Source organism: Electrophorus electricus, chromosome 12, assembly GCF_013358815.1.
Source record: "Electrophorus electricus isolate fEleEle1 chromosome 12, fEleEle1.pri, whole genome shotgun sequence".
Taxonomy (NCBI): domain Eukaryota; kingdom Metazoa; phylum Chordata; class Actinopteri; order Gymnotiformes; family Gymnotidae; genus Electrophorus; species Electrophorus electricus.
The window spans coordinates 9,910,024-9,936,580 of NC_049546.1; the positions used below are offsets into that span (position 1 = coordinate 9,910,024).

Genomic DNA, 26,557 nt, shown 5'->3' on the forward strand with positions numbered 1-26,557 from the left:
AAAACTGCACTAACCTTTCTGAAGTAAGTTCAGAAAAATGTGCCATTGGGCTTGGGCACCAAAATAGAGGGCAAACACCGTGGGCTAAAATTAGGCACTGTAAGAACAATCTGAACCAAATACTCTCTTTCCTGTTTAAGGACAGAGTGTCTCTGAAAGTTCACCTGATATGGGTGTTGTTGGATATGAGCCTGATTACTACAACTATGTCATGCTGGGTCAGGGGTTGCTTCCTAGAAAAGACATCTGGAAATAACGAAGGAAACTTTTCAGTTTATGCTTTTATGTCAGACTGTTAGACTATCTTATGTCCAGTTTATGTCCAACAACACAATGATAAACAAAAAACAACCAAGTTCCATCATGCCCTAACTATCCCAAACACACTAATAAACCTAACCTAACAAAACACCCTACTCCTAGGAAGATGAAACAATAGAAGTATATATAATATGTCCAAAGTATTTACAATAAACAGGTGAACAAACAAAAAGGGGATAAAGCGAAACACAACTGTCATAATCAGTCTCTTCCAAGTTCCGTGTTTGTGTTTTTTAGTTTGGTTTTATCCACCCCTCGTTTCTGAGTTTGGTGCTTGTATTTAAACCCTGTGTTTTTGCTGTTCATTTGATTGTGTTAGGTTTCGCTGCGTTTATGTGTTTGGTTGTTTTGATGGTTTTGCAAAGCCCGTAAGTTTGTATTCTGTGCCTTTGTGTTATCTTAGCTTCCGTGTTCCCTAGTCTTTGTTATAGCCTGCTTCCCGTTTGCCTTCGTGTACTTTTGCTTTGTGTTTCCGAGTTTTCGTGTATCCTAGCCCTTGTCTTGTTATTCATATATCCCGGTGGTCTCCGTGTTGGCTCTATGACCCTGGACTGCTTTAACGACTCTGATTCTAGATTTTCCCCAATTAAATCGCTCTTCTCCGCACATGCGTCCACCTCTTTACCGATCAGCGTTACAACAAGCACAAATTTTATAACCAAATATCTAGAATTTGCCTACAGACATAATACCCACTATGGCTGATGTGTTAGAATAAATACATATTCAATAAATAGACAAGCACATCAGCAGTTAATGTGAAAGAAGGATTTATTTCACTAATGTTTCATTAGGTATGTAGGTATTCATAGGTTTCACCTGTTCTACATCGTATATTTGTGAACAGTATTTCATGAGATACACAAATCCCTGTGGTTCCTAAATCCCTCTGTTCTTAATATTGTAGTTGTAAATCCAAGATGAACCAAATATAAATCCAATAAGAAATAATGATGCGGACCCAAGTTGTTGAAGTTGTTAAATAGAATAGCTGGTTCTGTTCTTTATTTGCTGGTTAATAATAATATGCATTTGAAGGACCCTCAAGAAAATGGCTGATTTACACTAAGACATCTCAGTTTTTATGCAGTTTCAGGTGGATGAGGCAATTGTCTCTCTCTTTTTTAGCATTCTAATCTTTGAAGTTGTAACAATATGTGCAAAATATTAATTTATTCATTATTATTTATGACACCATTATATCACAATGAAAGTTATTCCCTATTTAAATACAGGAATAAACCAGAAAAAACTGTTTTGCTGGCCTTCATGCCTTCTGCATCATGTCCCTAGATGGACATTATTAAATGATTTAAGTAACAAACCCTTGTGCCTGCTTGCTCAGTCTACAGAAGCTTTAAATAGCCATTACACCAAGATGTTGTTACACACAAACCATGAAACAAAATAAAACATTAATTTTATTACTTCATCCCCCTCAGTAACCATGACACTTGTAATACTTGGCCCTGGCTACCACATCATTGGCATAATCATTCCCAGTGGTACCGATGTCCATCCTCTCATATGTGCGGACATTCCCTACTCCGGCATTATAGGCCGATATTCCTCCTGATGCAGACAAAAGCAAAAATAACAAAGCATTTAGTGAACAGCCAGCAGCCCATTCTGTGTACTGCTTGTTTTTTAGGTAAAACAATTAATTGGCTGATATGTAATACCTTTAAACTGGTGTTCCTTGGACCAGCTTGGGAATTTTTTTTTAATTGCCTTAATGAAATCAATGAGAATCTCAATGCCTTGTGTGAGATGGTCCTCACTGTTCCATGCACCCTTTGGAGTATGGTAACGCTTGTCAACCTGAAGAAAGTGGCTTCACATAACTTATGGATCATGTAAATATCAATAAATCACATTATTTGTTAGAATAAACATATAGTTTTTAAAAAAGAAAATCATGTGATTTACCTCATAACTTACAACTATGTTTAAATCTGAATTTTAGAGTGCTTGATACAATGATACAATGCTTGATACAATGTTTGACATAATAGATTACATTCCAATTTACTCCTAATGTAATTGGCATTACTGAACAATTTTCAACCAACCTGCATGAGTCCAAAGCCATTGCCGTGGTCACCCCAGCCATTCACGAGCACTGCTCCAGCCCTTGACTCTCTGGATATGATGGCTGCAATCATAGCCGGGTCCATCTGCATGGCTCTCCCAACTTTGGTGATGATGCTCTTGTACTGGTCCATCATCTTCAGATCATTCTCAGCCAGTTTGTAAGAGGCTTCCACCCCTTAAGGAATTACTGGGCATTGTTACTGTATTCTTTATAATAGTTTACCTTACTGTCATACGTAACAGACAAGTTGTTGTGAATCTTAAGTAGGTATACCTGATACAGTGAGTTTGTCCTGGTGAGCTGTTTGGTCAGATGCTCCAGTTGTGTCGATCTTCATGACGTCTCCAAAAATGGAAGCTAGCAGTGACATGTAAAAGATCAAATGCATGCCTACACAACCAGAAAATCAAATGTTTTAAACTTCTTATTTTATTACATATGATTGCATTCTTGTATTTTTAAAACCTGGTACAGTGTTTATTCTTTTGTGGTATTAATAGCTCCAAAGGATCAACTCACCCATCCTTTCACAACTAAGAATATCTCTGTGTGGATATCTCACTTGCTCACAGATATATATGCGAAGACTGCTTTCTCAGTCGCACACGGCAAGCACTTCCTTTAAATATAAAGGAAATGGGCATGAGTGTAAAACTGTAAAATCTGGATCTACATCATCCCTTTTGTCTGAACAAATCCCTTGTAGCAATGTAGCAGTGTTTGCCAACTGCCAACCTATCCAGTGCTGTCCAGTGGGTGGTGGGTTCCTCTTTTAAAACATGTCCAACATCAAAGTTGTTTTGTCATACCATCTTAAGTACAACAGCTTTTGGGAAATGTTATATAGAATAGTCTAAAATTATTATAAAAGAAGGTATATAACAAACCTGAAATAAATACAAAATGCATGACATTCACCGACATTATTAGTCATTCCTTACCTAAAACAAGTTTAACAAGACAAAATTATTGAGGCGTCTTTTTTTCTCAAAACTGTCCTTCGTAATATCAGCTCATCGAAAGCTCAAGCGTGTCGCTTTAACCAGAAAAAGTACAATTTCTATCGTGGCCAATGGGAAGAGAAATAACAGGGGGGAAAAAAACTACTGAACCCGGAAGCAAAATACAGAAACATGTTTAGAGACGATGTAAAATCAGTAGTTATGCGAGATTTTCTTTTAAGCTTTATCAACAGGTTGTGATAGTTAAAATGAATAAGTCAAGGATGTTCTCCAAGACCCTTATTTGGCTGTCTGTCTTGATCTTACAATTTATAGAACCGCGTGTATTTGCAAAAGGTTTTCTAGCTCACAAACTTAAATTTTAGTTCTTGGTTTGCTCTTTAGTAGCCTGTCTTTTTAATTACATATTCCAACATGTCTCGTGTTCACTGAAATGCATGTCACATTCAATTTTTCTTTATTGTTCGTAGGGAAACTAAATGTATTGTACATTATAGCTGATGATTTGAGACCAACGTTGGGTTGTTACTCTGATCCAGTTGTGAAGTCACCAAACATTGATCTTCTAGCATCTAAAAGCACGGTGTTCTTCAACGCTTATGCGCAGGTAGCCTAGCTGGTAATGTGAATTTTCCACGCCTGAATGGGTATATTCGGCGCAATAGCAATTGTTTTATAAGCAAACTATATAATTTTTTTCCTCTCCCCTAAGCAAGCTGTGTGTGGACCTAGTAGGACCTCTTTTCTAACCAGTCGAAGACCAGACACCACCAAACTGTATGACTTCAACTCCTACTGGAGAGTTAGTGCAGGAAACTACACCACACTCCCACAGTATTTTAAATCGAATGGGTACATTACAATGTCTGTGGGGAAGGTTTTCCATCCAGGTAACAATTAATTAATAATGACTTCAAATGGTTACTTTTTAGACTGTGATAGGATCATTCAAAATCAACACTGCTGGTGTCCAATCACTTTTCCTGCCTGCTCTATGTGAATAAGAGGTCTCGCACTTTTATAACTGTGTTGTGTGAAGTAGCACTAATGATGTCTCTGTATGTTTGGCCTAAAGGCATTGCGTCCAATCACACGGATGATTACCCATACAGCTGGTCTGTACCACCATATCATCCGCCATCTTTCAGCTATGAAAAGAGGAAGGTCAGTGTGTGTCCTCATGCATGTGTGTAAAACAAGCAATAAGTGTGGACATGTGCAAGATTCTTACCCTAGCTCAAATTATGTAGTTCTTAATTGTTGTTTACCCCCTAAAACAGCCTGTAGATCACTTTAAGAGAATTATTTCTTCAGTTAGTTCTTACGCATTATTTTTGTTCTTTTTGTTTTTGCTCATACCCAGTTTCCAAAATACCTCTACCCATTTTCAAAGTTCTTAAAAACTGCCATTGTGCACAAATTATGACTTCCCTGATACTCTACATTTATGTTTATGCATGACTGAATTAGAGAGAGCTCATGTCTTTATTGACTGATCCTGTGTAATAAGATGACAAATCAGTCATTTACAAATTAAAATCAGAAGTAATTTGGACCCCTCTCAGGTGTATTAGACACGACTTTTGCTTCAAAATTAATTGTTTTAAGTAAGTAAAAAGAAACCATTTTAGTAATTCACTTCCATAGTTTATAAAAGTATGACCAGTTTTACATAATTTGTGCCTTCATTAATTTTCTTAACTCTTCTTAATTAACCTCATGTTCTTCTTTACATTAGTGGCCTGTTCAAAAGGTTTGAAAATGTACATACCCCTGCAGTGTTCTTCCATTTTCACCTTTTGCTGCTAGTTGATCTTCTGATAGCTTCCAGGATCTTTATAGGTCAGTGAAATAAAGACATAATAAGAAACTTCACGGCTCATCTCCATTCTGTTTTAGGTTTGTAAGGACAAAGATGGCACGCTCCACAGCAACTTGCTTTGCTCTGTAAATGTGTCTGAGATGCCTCTGGGTACTCTACCTGACCTGGAGAACACAGCTGAGGCCATAAGGTTGCTCAAGTCTATGAAGGATTTGGGGAATCCCTTCTTCTTAGCAGTGGGCTTCTATAAACCTCACATCCCCTTCAGGATCCCACAGGTAGGTAAAAAGCAGAGGTGGTCATTTGTGTGAGGTCACTCGCTTGGATCTGATGCAACAGAATTGTGCTGCCATATTGTAGGAGTACCTCAAGCTCTATCCCATTGAGAACATGACACTTGCGCCAGACCCGGAAGTTCCCAAAAAGCTTCCTGAAGTGGCATATAACCCCTGGACTGACATTCGGAAGAGAGAGGATGTCCAGGCTCTGAATATTAGCTTTCCCTATGGACCAATCCCTAAAGACTTCCAGGTAGAGCTCAATAAAAAACTGTGCCTTGTACAAGTCCTAATACCAGTTCTTTACAGCTTTATATCAGAGTTTCTAGTCTGATTGCTGGGAGGTTATGTATTCTAGTCCTTTTCCCCCTGGCATTGATTGCTTGTTAGAGTTCTCTGGGTACTCTCTCTAGTCAGTGGCATTGACTAAATTAATCTTTAAATAATCTGTTTCCCATAGCGCAACATGTATTGCAAATGTAATTAATGCAATCATGAAATTAATTGAATATTTGTGTTGTGTTTTTGTTTTTCTTATAGCTGCGTATCCGACAGCACTATTTTGCATCAGTGTCTTATGTGGATGCCCAGGTTGGGAAGATCCTGCAGGCCCTTGAGGACCTGGACTTGGCCAAGCAGACGATTGTGGTGTTCACCTCAGATCACGGTTTGCTAACCTCTCTGTAGAGGTTAACATTTTCCTTCCGGTAGTTGTTTGGCATCTAAAATGTGCTGTGATTTGCTTGGAACATTTTTTTGTGTTGGGGGTTTCCTCCATTAGATGGCAGTATTGAAACATCACATTACTACAGTCCTACTCTAAGGCCCATACTCTTTCATATGATTCCTTACTGACACATGGGGTTGTATATAAAAATTTGTCTCAGTGATTGACGTAAACTATCATAATCGGTGTGTTGTGGCTTGGATGAGGTAGTTCAGCTGTGATAGCTTGCAGATGTCTGTGACCTCCTCTACTATAATGATGAGTGTGAAACACTGGGTCATGCAAAGAGAAGCACTGTTTCCTTTTAAGCATCATAATAAGTGGTCAAGTGATCCATAATCACAGATGCCTTGCTCCTTTAACACAACGGACCATTGGGAGTAACATGAGACAGCCTCCCTCTTTCTTCACCAGAGCAAATGGGGAGATTCTCATCATGGTGTACCTTTCAGGCTGGGCCTTAGGCGAGCATGGTGAATGGGCTAAGTACAGCAACTTTGACGTGGCCACCCGCGTGCCGCTGGTGGTGTACGCACCGGGAATGACCTGGCCCTTGCAGGAGGACAGGATGTTCTCATACGTGGATGTGTTCAACAGCGCAGCAGAGCAGCCAGCCGAAGGTAAGGCACTCTCGGTCCGGTGGCTAGGCTCACTGGCCCTGAGAGCCTCTTCGGGGTGTGGGCCCCTTGCACTCTTCTGAATTTGATTCTGGTCTGCGGGGCTCATTTTCCACCTTTTATAGTCAAGCAGGAAGTGTGCTTGGGGTGGTGGCATCCAGACTGTGGAGCTTTAATGTAGTGTCAAGATGGAATAATTTAACCCTTTTTCAGTCAACCAGTTCCCCCAGCCCATTATAGCATCCACAGTATTCTTACTGTAAGTTCTGAGTTTTTAATTTAGGTCAAGATGCCAAAAGGCAGCTGGATTCGATTTTTTTCAAACCTTTTCCTAAACTCTGCGGTATATTCATCCGAACACATTTCAACAGCACAACTGTAATAATCAGTAATGGCACAGCAGAACCGTTCCGGAACCCTGGCTCTTTTCTCCCTTACTGCAGTGAGTTGGGACAAGCTGCTCTGAATTCCACAAGTACGCTAAAAAATTTCATGCACTAGCCCAGGCCATTTCCCTAAGGGAGCAGTGCCTAAATCCATTGTAAGGATTTGTTTAGTTCAAGTCCGAACATATCGCCTACAGCTAAAAGTCAAAATACACACTCAGTCACACATATAGATTTCTACTGTCTGTAGTGCTGTGCAGTCTGGGTAATCTTTTTCTCATTAGGCTAGTGCATGCTATTCATATTAGGGAAACATAATTATGTAACTTAATCACTTAATTTTTGGTGTTATCTTTTATGTGGATATCATTAAATTTACTTCTTGACACTTTTCACATTCTTTCACTATCTTTCACAGTATTTATGGTACCTTATTATTAGTAAGGTGATAATCAGATTGATAAAGAAGTCATATGTAATAGGAGGACATACTCAGATCGTTCACGTCACAATAATGATCTGTATGTACCTATGGCCTTATTTCTAAGACGTCTATCGTTGCCATAAATAAATTTAAAAAGTGGAAAGTATATAAAAGCTAAATGAGTACTTTTTTTTTTCCTCCTGGTGAGCTACTTTTGATTCAGTGTTTAACCTTATTAACCACATTTGGTTCAGCTGTACCTTTTTAATGGTGCTCGCTTTTGCCCCACTCTGTCCTCTCCGGATTTTTCCCAGCCTACGGGGTGCACGGAATGGTGGAGCTGGTGGACGTCTTCCCAACAGTGGCCTCCCTGGCGGGGCTGCCCCCCCCTCGCAGATGCCCTTTCCCCTCCTTCCAGGTCGAGCTTTGCACAGAAGGCTTCAGCCTGGCCTCCCTCCTGGATCGCCACTTGCGACCGACCAGCCACCACGCCTATGCCCACAGCCAGTACCCCCGCCCCTCCGACTCCATCCGGCCCGACTCAGACCTGCCGGCCTTAGCTGACATCCGGATCATGGGCTACTCGTTGCGCTCCAGCGACTATCGCTACACCTTGTGGGTGGGCTTTGACCCCAAGACCTTCCGGGCCAACATGACGGACGTGCATGCGGGTGAGCTTTATTTCCTCGCCGAGGACCCGGGGGAGGACCACAACCTGTTTGATGAGCTCAACCACGGCATGATGATAAGGAAGCTGGGGGCACAGCACTCATGGGCTGAGAACCTGAAACAGTACCTACTGTATTTCAGCGCAGTGTCTAAGTTGAAGTGGACTCTGTGAACATTGTCGTAGCAAAGCTTTTCCAGCTTTTACACCATCCAAAGCAGCAGTGCAGTGCAATGAAGAGCTAGACTATGCTTTTGTTAATTTCCTTCTTCTTCTGAAAATAGCCTAAAGCACTTTTTTAATACTTGGAATAATAAAACATGGATAGTAACTGCTGAGAGAAAGGAAATTTTTTCAGTTAAATAGTTTTGCAAAAAATCTTAATAATGTGGTACAGAAACTGTACCACACACACTAAGAGATGCAATATCTGTGGTAATGTGAACATCTATTTAGCTAGCTTCCTTGTCCATTGTGTTATGTGTCATTGAACCTGGAGTGAAGTATTGTTGAGCAAAAAAGAGAAATGTTTCATTTGAATGGCAGAGAGCTAGAAAGGCTTGCTCAGACATCACTCTGATTTGGCAATTTATCAGGTCACTAAGTCGTAATTGTATTTTCTCTTGGAGGCCAGCAGAGATTTTGCCAGTGCTAAGCTCTTGATTTCCACGGCACTGATGAAAATCAACTTAAATATAGAATTTCAAGTCGTGCTTTCCTGCAAGAGTTGCCAAGGCAATTAGATGTTTAAATGTGAAAACCCGCAAATTATGTTGCTCGGATACACCTCGGAGAATAGTTTAACAATGAAGAATGTTTTGTCCAGTGTAAAAAAAGGAGCTGATTGTTCAGGTCTGGCTGCAGCATCCTTCTGTTAAATTAGCACTGCTCGCTTCCTCACATCCCCACCTCCCTGCACCCTGGACACACACTGTGGAAGGGCTCTGCGTTTTTCCTTCCACAGATTTCAGGGTTTGTTTGGATCCCTCTCTCAGTCTCATGTTAGATGCCACAATGTTTATTCCCACATAGTTAAAATTATTTTTAAGGAAAGATATGCAATTTTTATGTGGGGGGAGAAAAAAGTTACACACACACACACACACACACACACACACACACACACACACACACATATATATATATATATATATATATATATATATATATATATATATATATATATATATATATATATATATATATAATAAACATTTTATTTTTTATTTTTCCTGTTGAGGGTAAAAAAAACCAAACAAAAAAACCCAAAAACAAAGCAAGTGCACAGATTGGCTGTGTGTCGGTGTGTCTTTTGTCTGTGAGTGTCTGTCTCCTGCCCCCACCCCCCTGCCCCCCAATACGTTCTTCTAAATGTGAGGCACGAGCGTGGTGCTGGGGGGGATCCTCAGGGAGCGCTGATGCAGTCGGCTCTGGCAGACAGGCTCCGTTGCCAGCTGGTCCGGAAAATTCCACTGCTGTTTTTTTCCCCTCTTTCTTGTCATCTAAAAGCAAGGTTAGGGCATCTGGAGATGGATCCACATGCTGATCGAGGCTGACATTTCAACCGCATGCACTAAATTAGCTTTGCCATTGTGTCCTGTAAACTACCTACATGAGGCTTTAATTTTTGATGCTGTTTTAAGGATGACCCTTATAAAATAATTTTGGTTTTGTATTATATTTCTGCCTCTGTAGTGAAGTATCAGGGAAATATATTCCTATGAAATGTACTCATTTTTTTCAACGACCCTGAATGACTGAAAAGAGTTTTAGTAATTTATTAATTTACTTATTATGGAACAAGTATCATCTACAACTTGCCATGTTCTCTTAAATACGATTATGCTGAGGAAGACAAACATTTAGGGAAAGTGAAAGAGATTGACTTAGTGATGATAAATGATTTGTATTAACTACATTAGTTTCAGTATGAAATCCTAACAGGGAATCAATGCAGACATGGTTAGGGATCACTGCTCTGGATAATAAACATTGATTTCCATAACCAGTAGACTACAGGCGCCCCGAACTAATCAGATGCGAGGGACTTCCATGGTGGTGCGTTGGTTGTAAATTCATCTTCACAATCAAATTTGCAGTTGTCAAACTGCCTTTATTTCCGGGGTCGAATCAAAAGCGTGTGCATGCTGTGGGCTCAACGCAGCATGGGTGTTCTAGAACGGCACACTTTAGTGATTCTCCTTTACTGCCTGCTCTGCTTGGTTTGTTAATCGTCTGGTTTTGTGTTGTGCTATAGTTTGGCTGGCATTTCAAAATTGTATTTTTCTTTTGTGAACTGTGGTCACTTATCATTAATTTTAAGGAGTAAAAAGACTCTTTTTTTCCCTTTAGGCAATTGCTGGGCACTGTGACCTCTGCCAAGAGAGGCGAAGCCCAACTCGGTCCTCTGGCACTGGGATAAAGAGCCTTGAGTCCGTGTTTACCCTGGCCCCTAACATGGGCCTATAAAGACAGCTGGACTGTATTATGAAATAGTCTGCGACCTATTACTTTCACAATCAAAGGGGTTTTGATCAGAAGGGCTTTCATGATTAAGTCGGGGCCCCTTTGGTGCAGCGTCTCTGGGACTGGTGTAGCCTGACATGGATCGCAACCTTCCACAAAGGAAAGTTGGTTGGTTCAACAGCTCAGTCAGAGCCCAGCATTTCTGTTTATCAGGAATCTGATACCTAGCATCAAAGGAAAACTAAAACTGCAGGGTAAAGTCTCTTCAATTTACAGTCATGCTGGAATGATGGAACTATTTGGTTAGGTCTTTGTGCTATCAGTACCCATATTAGTGCTACACATTTCATTGACTCTGGTAGGTATGGTCAGAGACTGCAACCTACAATTACTGTAAGATTTTTAAATAGTGCATTATTAAAAGTCATCGATGCCGCAGCAGGACTGAATACCCAAGCCTTTTCGGTTCATACTCAGATTCTGTGACTTCTAGGCTACTGAGGTCCTGTATCTGTTCACAACATGTCTGCTTTTCACAAGCACATGATCTTTCCTCATCTTACATGTTAACAAGGACTGTGCAGCTAGGGATACACTTGGACTTCCTGTGACTCAGATGGATGTGCAAATACCAGCCAAACAAGACCCAGGTTTCTCTGCCCCCAGGGCTGAGTGTCTCAGTGGGGATGCTGCTCTTGGCTTGATTTCTCCCTGGGGCCTGTCTTCTGTCAGGCTGCATGACCCCCATCATGTGGCCAAGCCAGATCTCAGCGGCATGCCATGCTCCGGCAACTCGAAACAGATGAGAGAGGTTGCAGAAAGCCGTAGAGCTCCATCCTATCAGAGCTTCAGCCTTTCACTAGCAGCAGGCAGCTTTTCGGAATGGTGCCACTGTCCGGAGATTGAACAAGGAGGTGCTCACAACCATGCACATGTGCTGCGATGTGGCTGGGCCTGCATGAAGGGGGTCACAGCCTGCTTCAGAAGTGTACTTTACACATATACTGTACATACACTTTCACTGAGTAATAAGAAAAGCAAAATCACGCCCATACCCCCCCCGTGGCTGCCGATGCAGTTGGATGCCTCACCCCATTTCCTGCAGGCGCTGCAAAGTTGGTGCCTCCACATGCTTGGTGGCGCTTGGCAGTGGAATGCCTGCTAATGACTGTGCAGGTCTGGTGGGGAGCGAGCAGATGAAAAAGAGAGGGGAGAGCAAAAAAAAAAAAAGAGCGAGAAAACCCAGTGTGGCCCACATAATAGCCCAGGATCTGATGCCCTCCATCTGGCACAGCTTGGGAGTGGATCCCGCAGTGGGCTCATGCCCGACCTGCGGGCATGGCCACTCCATCACTACTACTGCACGGTGCTCCCTTGGCACTGCCATGGCATTTAGGAATGTCACTCCGCCAACCACAGCACCCGGCTCGAGCAGACCCCGCAGAGGGCGGCCAGGCTTGACTGCGAAACGCAGGCTCAGCGAACGATATGCTCATTATCTTCCTAAGATGAGCTATTTGCGGGGCTGTGATGCATGCTGAATGGCAGGAGAGCATCGCACCTAGCAGCAACACAGCAGTTCCAACCACATTATGGGGATGAGAATGTTCGAATGTTCGAATTTTCACACTTGTCCCGAATACTTGCGTCCACACTCAGGACCGATTTTGGGCTCGTTTGAGGGAGGGGATTGATTGCGTAACTCCACACGTCAGTTTTCTGCACATATAAGCTTCATCCGTTTGCTGCTTTTTTATCATTTTACTTAGATAGAAACACTCAGGCGGCAAGGAACAGCGCTTGTGGGGTGCATGGTAGTTCACGGTGCAGGAGCACCTGCAAGCAAAGAGCAGTTCACGTATGAGTTTTGTTGCATTTTGTTACACGTCTATGGATTGATTTTCCCGTAAAATATACTCTACAGTGCTGTGCAAAAAATGTTACGTACCTCAGAAAAACGGATTTAAAACGTTTTCTGGATAGTAAACGTATTTACGTAAAAAACAAACAAACCACAAGGCTTGAAAAGGAAAGAACGCAATAAGTCGAAGCAGTCCCCTTCAAAAAACAATCAATCACGCGGACCCACACGCGGTGCCGGGAGCTGACCGCTTCCACACCTGGTGCGGACCGCTCCACAGCTCGCTTTTAGCGAACCTAGGACCACCGATTTCAGGACTAGATCGGTGCTCTGGACAGAAAACTGTTTTCACACTTGACCAAATGTACCGAACTCGCGGAGCAAGCGAACCTGGGTCTGAAAAAAGGCTCTAGTATGAAAAGGCCTTAGACCAACCCACGCTCGCTGTTTGACAAGAGGTAAAGTGGTCTAATAGATGGTAATTGCTTAGAATTTTACATGATGATTTTCTCATATTCATGTCATCTTTACTATGCCTCACTATTGGCTAATAATCTTATGGTGTAATTAGCGGTATCGGTAGATTTCTAATCACAGCGTTACTGGGCAGTTTCTTTGAAATTAGTTTTTATTCCCCCTTCCGTATCTCTCTCCCAGTCTCAGCTCATGTTGGACTAATGAGTACTAACTTCAAAGATGCATATTTATCTGTTTTGACCTCCTTTTCAAGTGACAGCTGGCATATGCCTTATTTTCGTTGCAATTATTTCCATGGAGACATATCGAAAGGCAAAACAAATACATACTTGGCCGGAATGTGAAAACGTTCCAATTTGAATAAGTTAATTTAATACACAGATTTGTCCAAAACGAGTAGAATATGATTATTGCTTCATTATTATCATCTAAAACCAACCTGCTTGTCACATGCAAACAACTGTTAGCATGGCGAATGAAAGCAAATTGTGATTTGCATCTTAAATTCCAAATTTGTTTGACTTCATGGAATTGGCCACAGAAACTCACAAGTAGGGCTACCATCCTCTACTTCATCTTCTCCCACAAACCACAGAATGATCGTACGTTGTTGTTAAAGTTTGACACACTTCCTGTGAGCATGGCAAGATATCCTAACGCTAGCAATATAGCAGAATGCTTAAAGTAATAATCCGCAAATGCCCGAAAGTGCTCTGCCCTGTTAACAGAGAGCATGGGTAATGCACACACTTCAGACTCACTTTAATGGCCTCCGTCTTTCCTTCGTTTCATAGCCCCTTTTTGTTCAGCCTGCCAGTCATAGTGATTTCTGACTGGGGCTTTACAGTGCTGTCGCTTACAGTGCTGTCTCGGTCTGCAGACAATCCTCCTCCCTCCTTCTCTCCTTGGTGCCAATCTTAGGGTTGGTGCCCTTTAGATGGCCATCTGCTCTGATGGGCTGTCATCTCGGATGGTGCGGGGCCATCTGTTTCAACTCCACCGAGTCAGGCCACATCCTCAGAGGAAGGAGCGATGGTAAAACACGGATGATAATGACCGCTGGGAGCTGGGTGCGCCGCAAGGAGCGCCTGCTATCTCCTTAGCACTTACCGAATGTGTGTGTGTGTGTGTGTGTGTGTGTGTGTGGTGGGCGGGGGGCGGGGGCGGAGGGATCTGGCAACGTCGGCGATAACAATCATAATAAGAGGTTGTGGAATTAGCGAGAATCTTTCCCTGGGGGGTTGTTAGATTTGTAAAAGCGTTCGAGTGCATTAACTGTGATAAAATAGTCGCGTATCACTTTAAATGACTCTGACTGAGCTTCTGTTTTAACCAAAGATTGTGACACTTCTAACAGTATTGCAGTTATCCATGATGAAATTGGTTGAAATGCCTCAATTATTTTGCAGAATAACATAAGATATGGCGCGCATTGAATATGTGGCTGATTTAACACGAATAAAGATGTATAGTGCAAATAATTGTCTTTAGAATCTTGTAACATGTACAGTCTAAAATCATAAGAATTAAAATAAGACAACTCATAACAACCCTCCAAACAAACAAACAAACAAACAAACAAAAAACTTAAAAGAAAACAACAACAAAAAACAAATGGTTATGGTTGGGGCAGATTTAGCAGTTATATGACTAGTTACTTTTTTTTGTAATATGAGGATGCTACATATCCATTCAGGACAAACCTAGCGAATGGTATTGAAGTTGCTATGAATGTTTGGTACATCATTTATATTATCTTAAAAAAATACAACCTGAATGCATCCTGATTTCTGTTCTGTTGTAATTGGTATTAGAAAATACTGTGAAATTACTGTATACAAAAATGCATTGCCAATATACATATAACAGTGGCAAATAGACAAAGCAAAACCACTCATATGGCTTACAACTCTTATCAGAAAGTTAATTTTTTATTATATAACTCTGAAGGAGAATGTGATAGAAACTCTGAGTGAGTATCTTATTAAGGGGCTTTAATTGTAGGCTAATCAGTTCTTCCTCTCTGAGGATACTGTCTGATCCATATTGGATTTTCTGGCACTGGTTATAGTCTGCAGTGTGACAGTATCATGCCCTCTCCTATATCCACTGGGGCTTCTGTATCTTCCCTTAAATATTTCATGGTTCAGCCCAATTTTGCTATGAGGTGTGACAGTGGCATAGCTATGGACCACTTCTCCCTGTTACAGTTACCAACTTAGCTATCAGAGGGCAATGGTCCTTTTATTTAGTTCAAAACTTACTCAAATATCTCTAAAAGATGTTACTAAATGTTTGTCAATGCAAAGTGATTTGCTGGTGTTATCATGACACAGTGATACATAATAGTAAATGTGTGCTTTTCTGTTTTGTTTTTGTTTTGTTTTTTTAGCAGTTTTTAATTAATCACCCCCTCCACAGACCCACACAAAAGAAAACATCAAATTAACAATGTTATCAGCATTTTCTCTTAACAAACCAACCCATGTAGCCAAAGCCCTGAGAGAGTGCTCAATTATAGAGGCACTAGCATTAGCAAAACGCTTCTGAATGTGATTAAGTTCTGAATCCGATTACACTCTACAGTTGTTAATGTTTTCATTGGATACGTCTTGTGGGATCTTTAGACCCAAGGGGCAGTATCTAAAAGCAATGTGCATATGTACATCTTTACCTCAGAGGTTGCTCTGTGCCAGGTGTTCACACCACAGCTCTAAAAGCATACCACACCACCACCAATTATTGGTTTGGCTTTTACTAATGAATGGACCTTTATTGTAATATACAGAGAAGGAGGTAAAAGAGATCTGTAATTTATACTGCAATTATATAAAAATGACTACTTCAGTTAAAGGAAAGGGATGCGAATCTCCCGCCCTCCCCAGTCTGGCTGAATCATTTGTTGAAAGACTGTCAAAATAACACAAGCAGGACAGCTACATTTCCATCATCTACATACAAAGTCAGCACTGAAATATTACTGTTATTTTCAGTCTAGGCTCTTTTTCAGATCTTAGTCATCAAATGGAGGGGTCAGCAGTTTAAAACTGGCATCACAGATGTTTTCATTATTATTATTATTATTATTATTATTATTATTATTATTACTGAAATATGTGAATCTGAATATGCCAGAACTTTGGACTTTGGCAGTTTGGCATTCCATTTACAACCTTTCCAGGAGCACCAAAAGAAGGCTTAGAAACAGTAATCTTGATTCATTTTGGAGGACTTGAAGCAGGAATTGTCATTAACTGAAAAATTAGCCTGAAATAATCTCTGTGGACTCATTCACTGGGTGAGCAGCTTTCATCCAACATTTAGACTGAAAAATTTTAATGGAAATGGGATATATTGAATAAGTAAAAAGAACATTGTGTAGATGTTTGCTGTAATCCATTAGAGTGATATATAGGCTAACCTCCCAGCAACCCTTTTCAGTTTCATTCCTCATATGATTGCATCATGCAAGTACTATTTCTCATATTATTACTAAGGAGTAATAGCTTTGACATTTTTAGGTTGTGGGTTACCAATTTTTTGGCCTGATATTGTCTGTGCTGAAATCAAATGTTATGTGATTGCTGGACTGGTGTGCTGGAAAATCTATTTCCTCGAGTGTTCACACTGGATCCCTGTGGTTCGAAAGACAACAACTTCGCTAGGTTGAACTTTAGCTATTGCAAGCATCACAAGGTTTACAGTCTGTTGGTCCATGCACAGTCACTGTCATTTAATGCTAACAGCACATGTGCCAACAATAACTGTATAAACCTGCTGGGTTAAGTGCATGTCAGAATAACAAGGGCATGTCAACATAACATCTGTCTGGCCCAACATAGACAACATAACTGATTAAAATAGAGACAAAGTGGTTTTGCAAAGTGAAAACAATAATTATAAAAAAGATAAAAAGGGTGTTGGTTGCAATTGCACAGTGAGTGTAAAAAAAGACCCCACGAGTATTTGCCAAGGCATGTTTTAGAAAGGGTTATTTAATTTAGCTGCAGTTTAACGGCTCAGTGCCAAGTGAGGATACCCGTGTGGCATTTTTCTGCTCATGCTTATAGGTAATGACTCTACGCCATTCGCATGCAGAGCACATCGCGTTGTTTTCCAGCCAAGCCTGAGAGGCTACTTAGCACTTAGCCGCTGAGCTCCCAACGATAGCAGGTCATCTGCTGGGATTCATTTGCAGTCACTTCCACAAACTTTGCTTCAAAGTAAAAGAGAGGAAGAGGCAATTTACAGACTTCCCCTACCTCCCACAACAAACACAAGGCTTCTGACAGACCACCTTGGTTGTGTATAAACTACCTTGGTTGTGTATAATTTTTTTTTTCCTTCGGCTACATCAGTGAGTTTGTTGTGCTCAGCTCATTTGAATAACACCTGTATGTGTTTTGGGTATTTTTAAATCCATTGCCCTATTGGCATATTGATTAGTCACTGTCTTTATGGTCTGCTTCTGGAATGCATGGCCTCATTTGTGCAACATACTTCTTTGTCTCCTTAGTGACACAATGTAATTACTCCTGACCTTATTTTACTCCCTTACTAGCATGAACGCCAAGGCTATACCTGTTTTGTTTACATGTTGATTGCAGTACATATATCAATACTGTCTTGCACAGTGCATTATAATTATTGAAGGGCACATGAACACATTTTATATAAAAATCAATATTAAATTGCTTGTTTCTTACTTGTTAAAGCAACCAATGTCATATATGCACCTAATGAAAAGCAGGTTATAATGATGCTGTACTGATTTTACTGGAGCATTAAAGTGTAAAGTCCTCTTACAATATGCGTGATCTGTTTTGAAAACACCTGCACAATGTCAGACACACACAGACACATGCACACACACGCACACTCACACACACTTCTCGGTCTCCTTCTCCCTAAGAGAAGCAGAAGTGAGTGTATCCTAATGAAGGGGTCCTGGGGCTCTGGCTGCCCGGGGGCCTAATCACTCAGTGGCTGCAGTAACCCTTGCCCCCATCACCCACGTAATTAAAACCCAGTCGGAGGCATCCAGCAGTGCTAGTCCTCCACCCCCAAGATGAGACGCTGACGTGGTTAGGCCAAGCATTAAACATTTACTGGGCAAAGAGAGTAACTTTTCATGCACTCTCAGTAGAGTAGCAGAGTTTCATGGCACACCCTGAGACTCAAGCAAAGTTAGGGCAGCAAGACAGTTGCCATTGTCTTTGGTAACGTAGTTTATCATCGTTGATAAAGGTCACCTGAGCACATGATATAAGAAACAAAGTCATGATCTGTGAGATCTAAGGGAATCGGAGTTTCAGTGTATTTTAGTGCCATTTTTCAGCTGCTAAAATCAGATGGCTGTAATTTTCCCAACTCGTTCTTTATCTGTCAAGTCTGCAGATACATCAGGAAATATAAGAATATACAATGTACTGTACATTGGGTAGGATGCTGACATAAATCTAGATAGTGTGGTTCCCGAGAGACAGAAGGAGAGAGAAAGATGAGGTCAGACTGTCTTTTGTTGAGGCACTGAATATTGACTTCAACTTCGGTCTCGCTAAACTAGAGACAGAAGGTGCACCGCGTTGTCATGGCAACACACTAGAAAGCTTCGCTGTTTTTCCAGAAGCACTTTGAGCCTCTCTATTTTGCATTGTTTAAGGATGGATGAGACACAGACTGAAAGACACTGTGAACCTAAAAAAGAGATTTTCTTTGTAGTTGATTAGTGCTTTGTCCTGATTAACCTTCACTGTTTATAAGGTATTTTTACTCATAACTTAAATGTGCACATTTTTAACCTGCAAATGGATACATTTTATAAATTGTCCTTCCTTTGCTTTTTTGCCATTTTTTTTTTCATAGATTTCCACTGTCTTCTCAGATTAGCAGGCATCTCAAGCATTATTATGGACACCTACATGCAGGCAGGAGAGATCTAAGCATTTACATAGACACCTGCCTGACTTTGGTTCATGCTGCCATTAACTAGTGATGAACTCAAGGTTTCATAGGCATTCACTAACCACTTTATTTGAAACCTTTGTACTTAAACTGACTGTAACTAACACACTGCCAGCAACTCTGAGTGTTTAGCTGCTACAAGCTCAGAAGACATAGCAAAAACAATCTAAAGCTCTGTCAGCCAAAATATCCACACAGCAGAGGTCCATTGCTCGAAGTCTATAAATCTGAGCATTAGTTTAAAATGGGGCAAAGCCATTGAAAGAACAATTTAGAGCTAACTATGTATAGTCAGACATTGTGTACTTAAATTATATTTGTCATATTGTACTCAAAAAATCAGTGCCTACTACATATAACAGTGATTAATATACAATATGTATGAAAGAGGGAGTGAAAGAGAGGGAGGATGTCCTACTACACAGTCAGAACTGTTAGCAAGCAGCTAACCATGGCTGGCACACCAATTCCGTCAGTGGCCGGATTGGCACTGATGATGTCTGCAGCTTGCCCAAGATTGATTAGACACATGAAGGCAGCCAGGGAACTGGGGCACTCGGAAATATGGATTTGTCCAACATACCAGTAGCCCTTCGTTTGTGTCCATTATGCCACGTTGTTGCCGGACACCTCCCCAGACAACAGCGGCCAGACGCCGTCCCTCAGGGACCAGATCGGTGGGTGCAGTGTGGCAGCCCCAACTGCAGTAAACAGCCAGTTTGACTATTAGTCTTCTCGGGTGGAGAGCTATTTACTTTGAGGAAGGGTGGAGGCAGGAGTGAAGGAGTGGTCCACTTTGTCAGATCGGTAACCATGCATACAGGCCGACAGAAAGATGCGAGAGAAGTTGTAATCATTTCCTATCACCAGTGCTGGTTGTGTTACGACGAAGGTGATTTTCTTACATCCATTATTCAATACTGAATGAGCCCTTCACCAGGATCTACAGCACTGTTTGTTGCAACAACCTGTCTAGAAGTCACGCTAAAGCATTCCATACATGAATTGCAAATTTGAGAACATTTATGCATTCTGACCTTGCGACTGAGCTGAAGTGAGGCTATTTATTCAGGTATTTGGGGTTTTTTCAACCCTTTTTCCTGGGGTGAGCAGATGAAAAGTACATATAATACACATATACAATACAGAATGCGCAAAATGTGCTTGGTATATATTGTCTACATAGAAAAATCAAAAGAATACGAGATTCTGAGTTTATCTGTGTAGCAACCGATTTTCACATGAAACTATTAACTATGACATGAAAGAAGGTATTGACCCCTGTTTACCTTTGAACTGGCAACAGCATGCTTACCGTAATACCTTTTAATGTCTTAACTAGAAAGTAACACTGCCCATTAAAGCGAGAACATTTCGCCCATGTCAGTCAGATAAAAAGTCCAGTAAAACTGCAAAATGGGATTGCGTCATGACAACCTGGCATTTTCGCCGCTGATCACAGTCAGCGCCCAGACATTCTTGCAGAAGAATAAGCATGTCACAAACAGCAGCCCGTATGTGTTCTTTGTAATAGGAGGCCATGAAGGGCGTTGTACTCGAGTAATAGCATTCTTGGTTCTGGTCATACAGGGCTCCTTAACGAACTCTTAATCCCCCATAGAATACAGGCCTCGGTAACATTTAATCCCCCCAAATTTCGATCGGCGACGACGAGACGAGGAGCCGAAGGTGGAAGGTGTCGAGGCAGGGTAAGGAGTGCTAGGCCAAGGCTCCCTCTCACCACGCTGAAAACCAAGTAACGCTGATGAGGAATCGCCGCGAAGTCGTGCAGGCTGTCGGCACGTGAGAGCTTCGGGGATGCAAGCAACTGATCTGCCCCTGCAGACATTTTACTCCCATGTTTGTTCCATTAAGTGCTTCGAAAGGCAGATGCCATACTTGTGTAGTGATTAAATGCCAATAGGCTGATTTAACACCCCCAGCATGATGCGGGACGGCTCTCTGCTGAATAGCGCATTGAAACATCCTATTAGATTGTCGCGCTGCGCGCGTACGTCGCACGATGAATTAATCATAACTCTCGGGCGCGCTCTTCGCCGGCTACGTGATGATTTTGTCGGTGGCAGTCTCAGCGGGAGCAGAAGGGGTATAATTCCGTCAGTCTCGCTTTCATGTGTCTCCACCAGGGACTGGCTGAGTGACAGCTTAATGCTCCCAACCACGCTGTTGTCATCGCAGGAGCGTTTGGAGTGGAGGCACGCGGGCGAGGCGGGACGCGCTGCTCACCGCGGGATGCTTACTGACAAATCAGGTACCCGGGAGGATGTTTATCGCACCCCGACAAACACTGACGCCGATTTATTGCTGTCTGTCATGCACAATGTGCAGTTCAGTTCGCAAACTCCTGCCAATGGGAAGGACTACTGGCAGCTGGTGAAGGTTACCACATATGGGACTGCTCAGTGCCTATGAAGCGCACATCAGTTATAATGAGTTATAATGCAACTTATATGCCAATGATCGCATTGTTAGATACTTTAGAGCTCCCCCGTGATAGTCCTGAACAAATCACTTAAATATTTATCCATGTAGCTTGTACATGTTTATGGGTAAATATCAACAAAGAGTTATCACGGACCACTGGAGAAAAATCTATGAGTGAGACTTGATTATTTAACTGTCCTAAAATGGAGACATTTATCTCCCCCCTCCCGTTAAAATCGCAGCCTTCATGTGAACGCGTCTTCAGCACAGCACGTTGTGCGCTTGTCAATCCGCCGCCTGATTTCGAATGGAGCTGTTCCTTCTGCTCAAGGAACGCAGGCAGCTGAGCCTGTTGCACCGTCACCGTGGGGACCACCTCTACACCCAGGAGAAATGACATTTATCTTCTTAAAAACCTTTAGGCGGGAGCAACCCCCCACCCCCGAAAACTATGTTTTCATGAAAAAAATAAACAAACAAACAAATAAATGAATCCACTTCCCAAAAAGATTCTGAGCGATCGACTTTATTCATATATCTCACGTGAATATTTTTCACATAATCATAATATATACCAAAACAAAAACAACAACAACAAAAAAATGAATACTTGATCTCCTGGTTCCTTTGGCAAATTAAAACAAATATGGGAATTTTCTTCTGATGTGAGGTGCTGTTACTCTGAGGTCATGTTTGATCTTAGCGCTCCGCGTTCGCCGAACAAAAATATTGAATTTGGCCGCAAGAGCTGCTGCTGCTGATTTGTTTGGGCTCTTCAGTGTGAAAACATTTTGGCCAAGTGCGTTCTAGTCCTTGCTTGTTGGCGTGTCAGAAACTAGCTGATCTTTCTTCGTGCCCTACTTCGATCCGAGTGAGGGGGAAGTCTCTTGGTGTCATTTTGGCCTGGATATGAGTGCACTTCGCAATCCTGGTCATTGGGGGAGACACTTGTGTTTTCAGAGCCTGCTGACTGCAGCCTGCATCATACCAGTAAGCACCGCATTTGCCCAAACCTTCACTGCACAACGGTATGTGGAAAAATAACTTCCTGCATTTCTCAGAGGACTTATAAACAGAAATAAACTTACTGAGTCTGTCGTGAGTGTGGTGCAATGTAGCTTTGTCTGAGTATATGTATTATCCATATGTACTATCCACCACTGAAAACACATTTTCATACCCATTCTATTCTGCATAGTGCACTCAGTGAGTAATTAGAAAGCGATGCTATTTTTTGTTGTTTTGACTCTGAACTCTAGCACACTAGGTTATAAATAAAACAAAGACTTATGTGTATTTATGTTGGGGTTGCATGATATGGTTAAAAGTAAAAAACTGTGATTATATTGCTGTTTATTGTGTATTGTGCTATGGTAATATTGTGACATTGTTACATGTCTTCAAATGGATTATGTGAAAAGATTAAAGACTGGCTTGTAGTACTTTAACCAAAGCTGTTTTATTGATTCATTTTTTGTTGGATTAAAATTGTGATAACAATGAACAAATATTGGGTGAACCTTATGAGACTTATATCTGGTAGTCTTCTGTGGTGTTCCAGGTTGTGTGCTATTGCTAAGCTCACCAGTCTGCTCCTGAAATGACCTGCAATGGATAAACTCATGCAAACCCACAGCTGGCAAGGATATAAATGATCATCCAACTGGCCAGTTACTTATGTTTTTTGTTTTTGGTTTACAAAATATTTACTGTAAATATATACAGGTTTAGTTACCCTATGTAGCTGTAAAGCTGGTATGTTACACTTCTCATAATTAGTGCATTAGTTTAGATTCTGTGTGCTGGGGTGAGCAAAACTGCCCAGTTAATTTTGGACTGCTGTGTACATCATAGGAACTCCAAAATTGAAAGACTAAAACCTGCATTCTGGTGTATTTCATTTTGGTGTGTCTCTCAAAAAAAGCTGCAACATTTGTAAATGGATAAAAAAAATATATACACACCAAGGATCTGTCTCCTCCAGCATTCTCTATCACCCACTTCACAGACTGCAGGTGAGACCATTTTTGCCAGGAGAAATGCAAGTGTATGCAGGGCCCAGAGGGGGGCAGTGTTACAGCTTCACACCACTTTCTGGACCCTTCAGGCACTTTCCTGGCCAACGCACACTGCCCTGCTCAGCTGTCACCATTTTATTTTTTTTTTCCACTTTTCTTTTTTTTTTTTTTTTGCTTCAGAAGTCCCTTTAAGTGCAGATCTGCCTCCTGTCTTGGATCAACATAATTGAGTTCAACTCACAGTGATTTACGTAGATATACACAAATCCGGTTTTGAGGACCAACCTTAAGGGCATTGGTAAGAACTTTAGTGCTCCAGTAAAAATAGGTTGAAGATGTTCAGATGTTTGCATTTTTCATTTTTATCCATTACATGGACATGCAATAGTAGGCCAGGGTATCCCCCCCCCCCCCCCTTATCTATCTCTAGGTTTCTCCCTTTCTGTCCATGTCATGACCTCCCTTGCCATCTGACCTTTGGAGTTCAAGAGTTGTTTGTCATCCAGCCTTTCATGTATACACGGGCTTATAATTCACTACTTTCTTTAGTGGAGTTGGTGCTCAGGGTCACCATGCAGTGTCCCTGGTCAAGCAGAGCACAGCCTTGCAATCCTCTCAATACAACAGAGAGAGTACAAGGCACAGAAAGAGCCAGAAATGTCTCAACACTAGATCAAATGAAGTAGGCAGGTATGGATTTGTTATAACTAAAAAGTAGTTGATAACTGCTATGAGCTATTCTTTAGGAGAAAACATTGGTCAGGTTCACTCAACAACAAGAACAACAACAACAGGAACAAGAAACATCAATCATTATAATGTGTGCTTAATTTGACCACAATATGTATTCATTCACTGAACGAATAAACTGATCAATTATATTTTTCTGTTAAAAATATGAATTTATTCAAATGCATATGGAATTAAAATAAATACATTCTGGAGTTAAAATAAAAGCAACAGAATGAATGTGTTTAATGTTGTATAGGATCAGCATACCCCATACTATAGGCAAAGTAGGAGCCCTGTATTCATTCATTTTTCCTTTCATATAGGACATGTTAAGGGGCCCTTCCTCTGACGAGCCCAAAGACCCATTACTGAAACAAGGATCTAGAGGTTCTGCTACATGATACTAGAGTATACACTCAATAAGGGAATTTTAAACTCAGCTCTGAAAATGGCAGTAGGTCAGTGAAGGGATGCTAAAACTGGTGTAATACAAAACCTTATACTACAATTTAGTGAAATTTGTTCTGCTGAAATTTGAAGCAGCTGGAGCTAAAACACTTAAACTAGATGAAAGCGATCATTTAAGAAAATACAATACATTGTAAGGAAATACAAGCATGCGTTGCTCATTTAGTCTCATTTAATGATAAAAATACCCCAGTTCTAACTACATTTTTTGTAGATCACCAATTCTGTTTATTGCAGTTCTCCAGTTGCAAGATTATATTTCACTTTCTTGATAGTCAAAGTCTTTCTTCAAAGTCAAAAACAGGATCAGATATGACCTCAGAGTTTCTAGAGGTAGCTTTTATACTGGGGCAATGGGTAATTGTGGAGTGCATTTGTTGGAGTCCTGCTACCATTTCATATGTAAATGAAAGTGTTTTAGTTGCATTTGGTACCTGTCACCCACATCCAGTGCCAATAATGAATACAACAGATTTTCCTGCCACATTAATGATTAACAGTAGGGCACACAAAGGTTTATTGTTCCTATAAATATATAAATATATTATTGTTCACGGAAATATAAATTGTATAAACATCTTACAAGGTCTGTGATTAAAACACTCAGTCTTATATACTTTTAGCTGTAAGTACTGGTCTCACAGGCAGTGTGGGTTGTTTGTGTTTCTGTGGATTAACAGAGAATCAGTGAAACAGTGAAGTGTCACAGAAATAAAGAGAAATGTTATGCATTTGCTAGAGGCAAAAACTCAGTGCAGGTTTGGATCCTGCAGGAGGATTTGAACCGTGAGAGAACAGAGCCATTCATCAAAGAAAAAGAAGCGTTAAAAATCACAAGAATATCTGTGCTAAAAATCTCCGTAGCTTCTTTTAGAAGCATCTGGATAAGACCAGTAGGGCACGGTGAAGAGTTCCACTCTGCCATACCTGCTGAGCCGGCTACAGCTGATAGGGAATCAAAGCAGCTAAATGCAGCATACTGAAGCAAAATGCTTCTTCCACCACTCCCAAATTTGCTACAGATTTAGGAGCATTTTCCTCCCCATATACAGAAAATTCTTCGTGTGCAAACAATGTCCTGTATGCTCTACTGTTCCCAGCCCTAAGGGACTGAATGCCCTCCTCAGACTTACCCCCCCCCCCCCACCTCCACCCGCTCCATCAGCAGAAATGTAGGCGGGCAGCCTGGTCTCGCGGGCGCACAAGACTCCATCAGGGACGATCCTGATGGGCTGAAATGCTGACTGGGCAGCGGTGGAGAGGGAGTAGCACAAACACGATGCCTCTGAGCGTCTGCGGATGCTGCACCCTTCTCCCCTGCCCTCTGTGTAAACACAGCACGCAAAGGCATACGTCACATCTTCCTTTACCAACAATAACACCTAGGAAGTTTGTTTTAAGGTGTTAGGTGTGTGACTGTATGTATCTGCAGCACAACATGTGTTGAGCTGTACATGTGTTTGAGTTTGCTGCTGTGTGTCTGCTTTGAGAGAGGTCTGTGTGTGTGTGTGTGTGTGTGTGTGTGTGCAATCTTACTTAGCTGTACAGGCAAGTCTAGTCTCTCATTGAGGTCAAATGAGAGGTGGATGTCCTCACTGGGCTTTGTTGCTGAGTCCTTTCTGGTTGGGGTGAGGACAAGCTTGGGACGTGTGTGTATGTGTGTGTGTGTGTGTGTGTGTGTGTGTGTGTGCGCGAGTGCATTCCCACCAGCAGCCTTGCTCTGCTGCCCTCGACAGGGTCACAGCAGAGGCTGGTCACAAGGTTTGATTTGCCAGTAGATAAATGATGGCTCCACATCTGGAAGAGTTTGGCAAATAAATACCACAC

At 41.4% G+C, this 26,557-nt stretch overlaps 2 protein-coding genes across 4 annotated transcripts; one reads left to right on the forward strand and one right to left on the reverse strand.

Moving 5' to 3' along the window:
- Positions 1 to 1,100: 1,100 nt before the first annotated feature.
- On the reverse strand, positions 1,101 to 3,462 carry LOC113572487 (lysozyme g-like). 2 transcript variants are annotated; one of them, XM_027002126.2, is made up of 6 exons: positions 3,358 to 3,462; positions 2,936 to 3,035; positions 2,690 to 2,773; positions 2,394 to 2,590; positions 2,004 to 2,142; positions 1,101 to 1,893 (listed from the first exon to the last, which is right to left on the reverse strand). In XM_027002126.2, the coding sequence occupies exons 2-6, from the start codon at positions 2,937 to 2,939 to the stop codon at positions 1,760 to 1,762; spliced, it is 558 nt and encodes a 185-aa protein (XP_026857927.2). In that variant the 5' UTR covers positions 2,940 to 3,035; positions 3,358 to 3,462; the 3' UTR covers positions 1,101 to 1,759. The 2 variants fall into 2 exon arrangements, with proteins under 2 accessions (XP_026857927.2, XP_026857926.2); XM_027002125.2 differs by having other exon boundaries at positions 2,690 to 2,806.
- Positions 3,463 to 3,533: 71 nt separating this feature from the next.
- ids (iduronate 2-sulfatase) lies at positions 3,534 to 11,131 on the forward strand. Of its 2 annotated transcripts, XM_027002149.2 has the most exons (10): positions 3,534 to 3,714; positions 3,849 to 3,985; positions 4,091 to 4,268; positions 4,454 to 4,542; positions 5,278 to 5,478; positions 5,561 to 5,731; positions 6,019 to 6,145; positions 6,658 to 6,825; positions 7,947 to 8,303; positions 10,652 to 11,131. In XM_027002149.2, the coding sequence occupies exons 1-10, from the start codon at positions 3,627 to 3,629 to the stop codon at positions 10,669 to 10,671; spliced, it is 1,536 nt and encodes a 511-aa protein (XP_026857950.2). In that variant the 5' UTR covers positions 3,534 to 3,626; the 3' UTR covers positions 10,672 to 11,131. The 2 variants fall into 2 exon arrangements, with proteins under 2 accessions (XP_026857950.2, XP_026857949.2); XM_027002148.2 differs by lacking the exon at positions 10,652 to 11,131 and having other exon boundaries at positions 7,947 to 8,630.
- The last annotated feature ends 15,426 nt before the right edge of the window (positions 11,132 to 26,557 follow it).

Bases quoted from the DNA above. Each gene is read 5' to 3' on its own strand.
- LOC113572487 (XM_027002125.2), bottom strand. The intron at 2,591-2,689 runs GTATACCTACTT...TAATTCCTTAAG, and splicing joins GGACAAACTCACTGTATCAG to GGGTGGAAGCCTCTTACAAA. The intron at 2,143-2,393 runs GTTGGTTGAAAA...CACTTTCTTCAG, and splicing joins ATGGCTTTGGACTCATGCAG to GTTGACAAGCGTTACCATAC.
- ids (XM_027002148.2), top strand. From the start codon at position 3,627: ATGAATAAGTCAAGGATGTTCTCCAAGACCCTTATTTGGCTGTCTGTC. The intron at 4,543-5,277 runs GTCAGTGTGTGT...ATTCTGTTTTAG, and splicing joins TCAGCTATGAAAAGAGGAAG to GTTTGTAAGGACAAAGATGG. The intron at 5,732-6,018 runs GTAGAGCTCAAT...TTTTTCTTATAG, and splicing joins CAATCCCTAAAGACTTCCAG to CTGCGTATCCGACAGCACTA.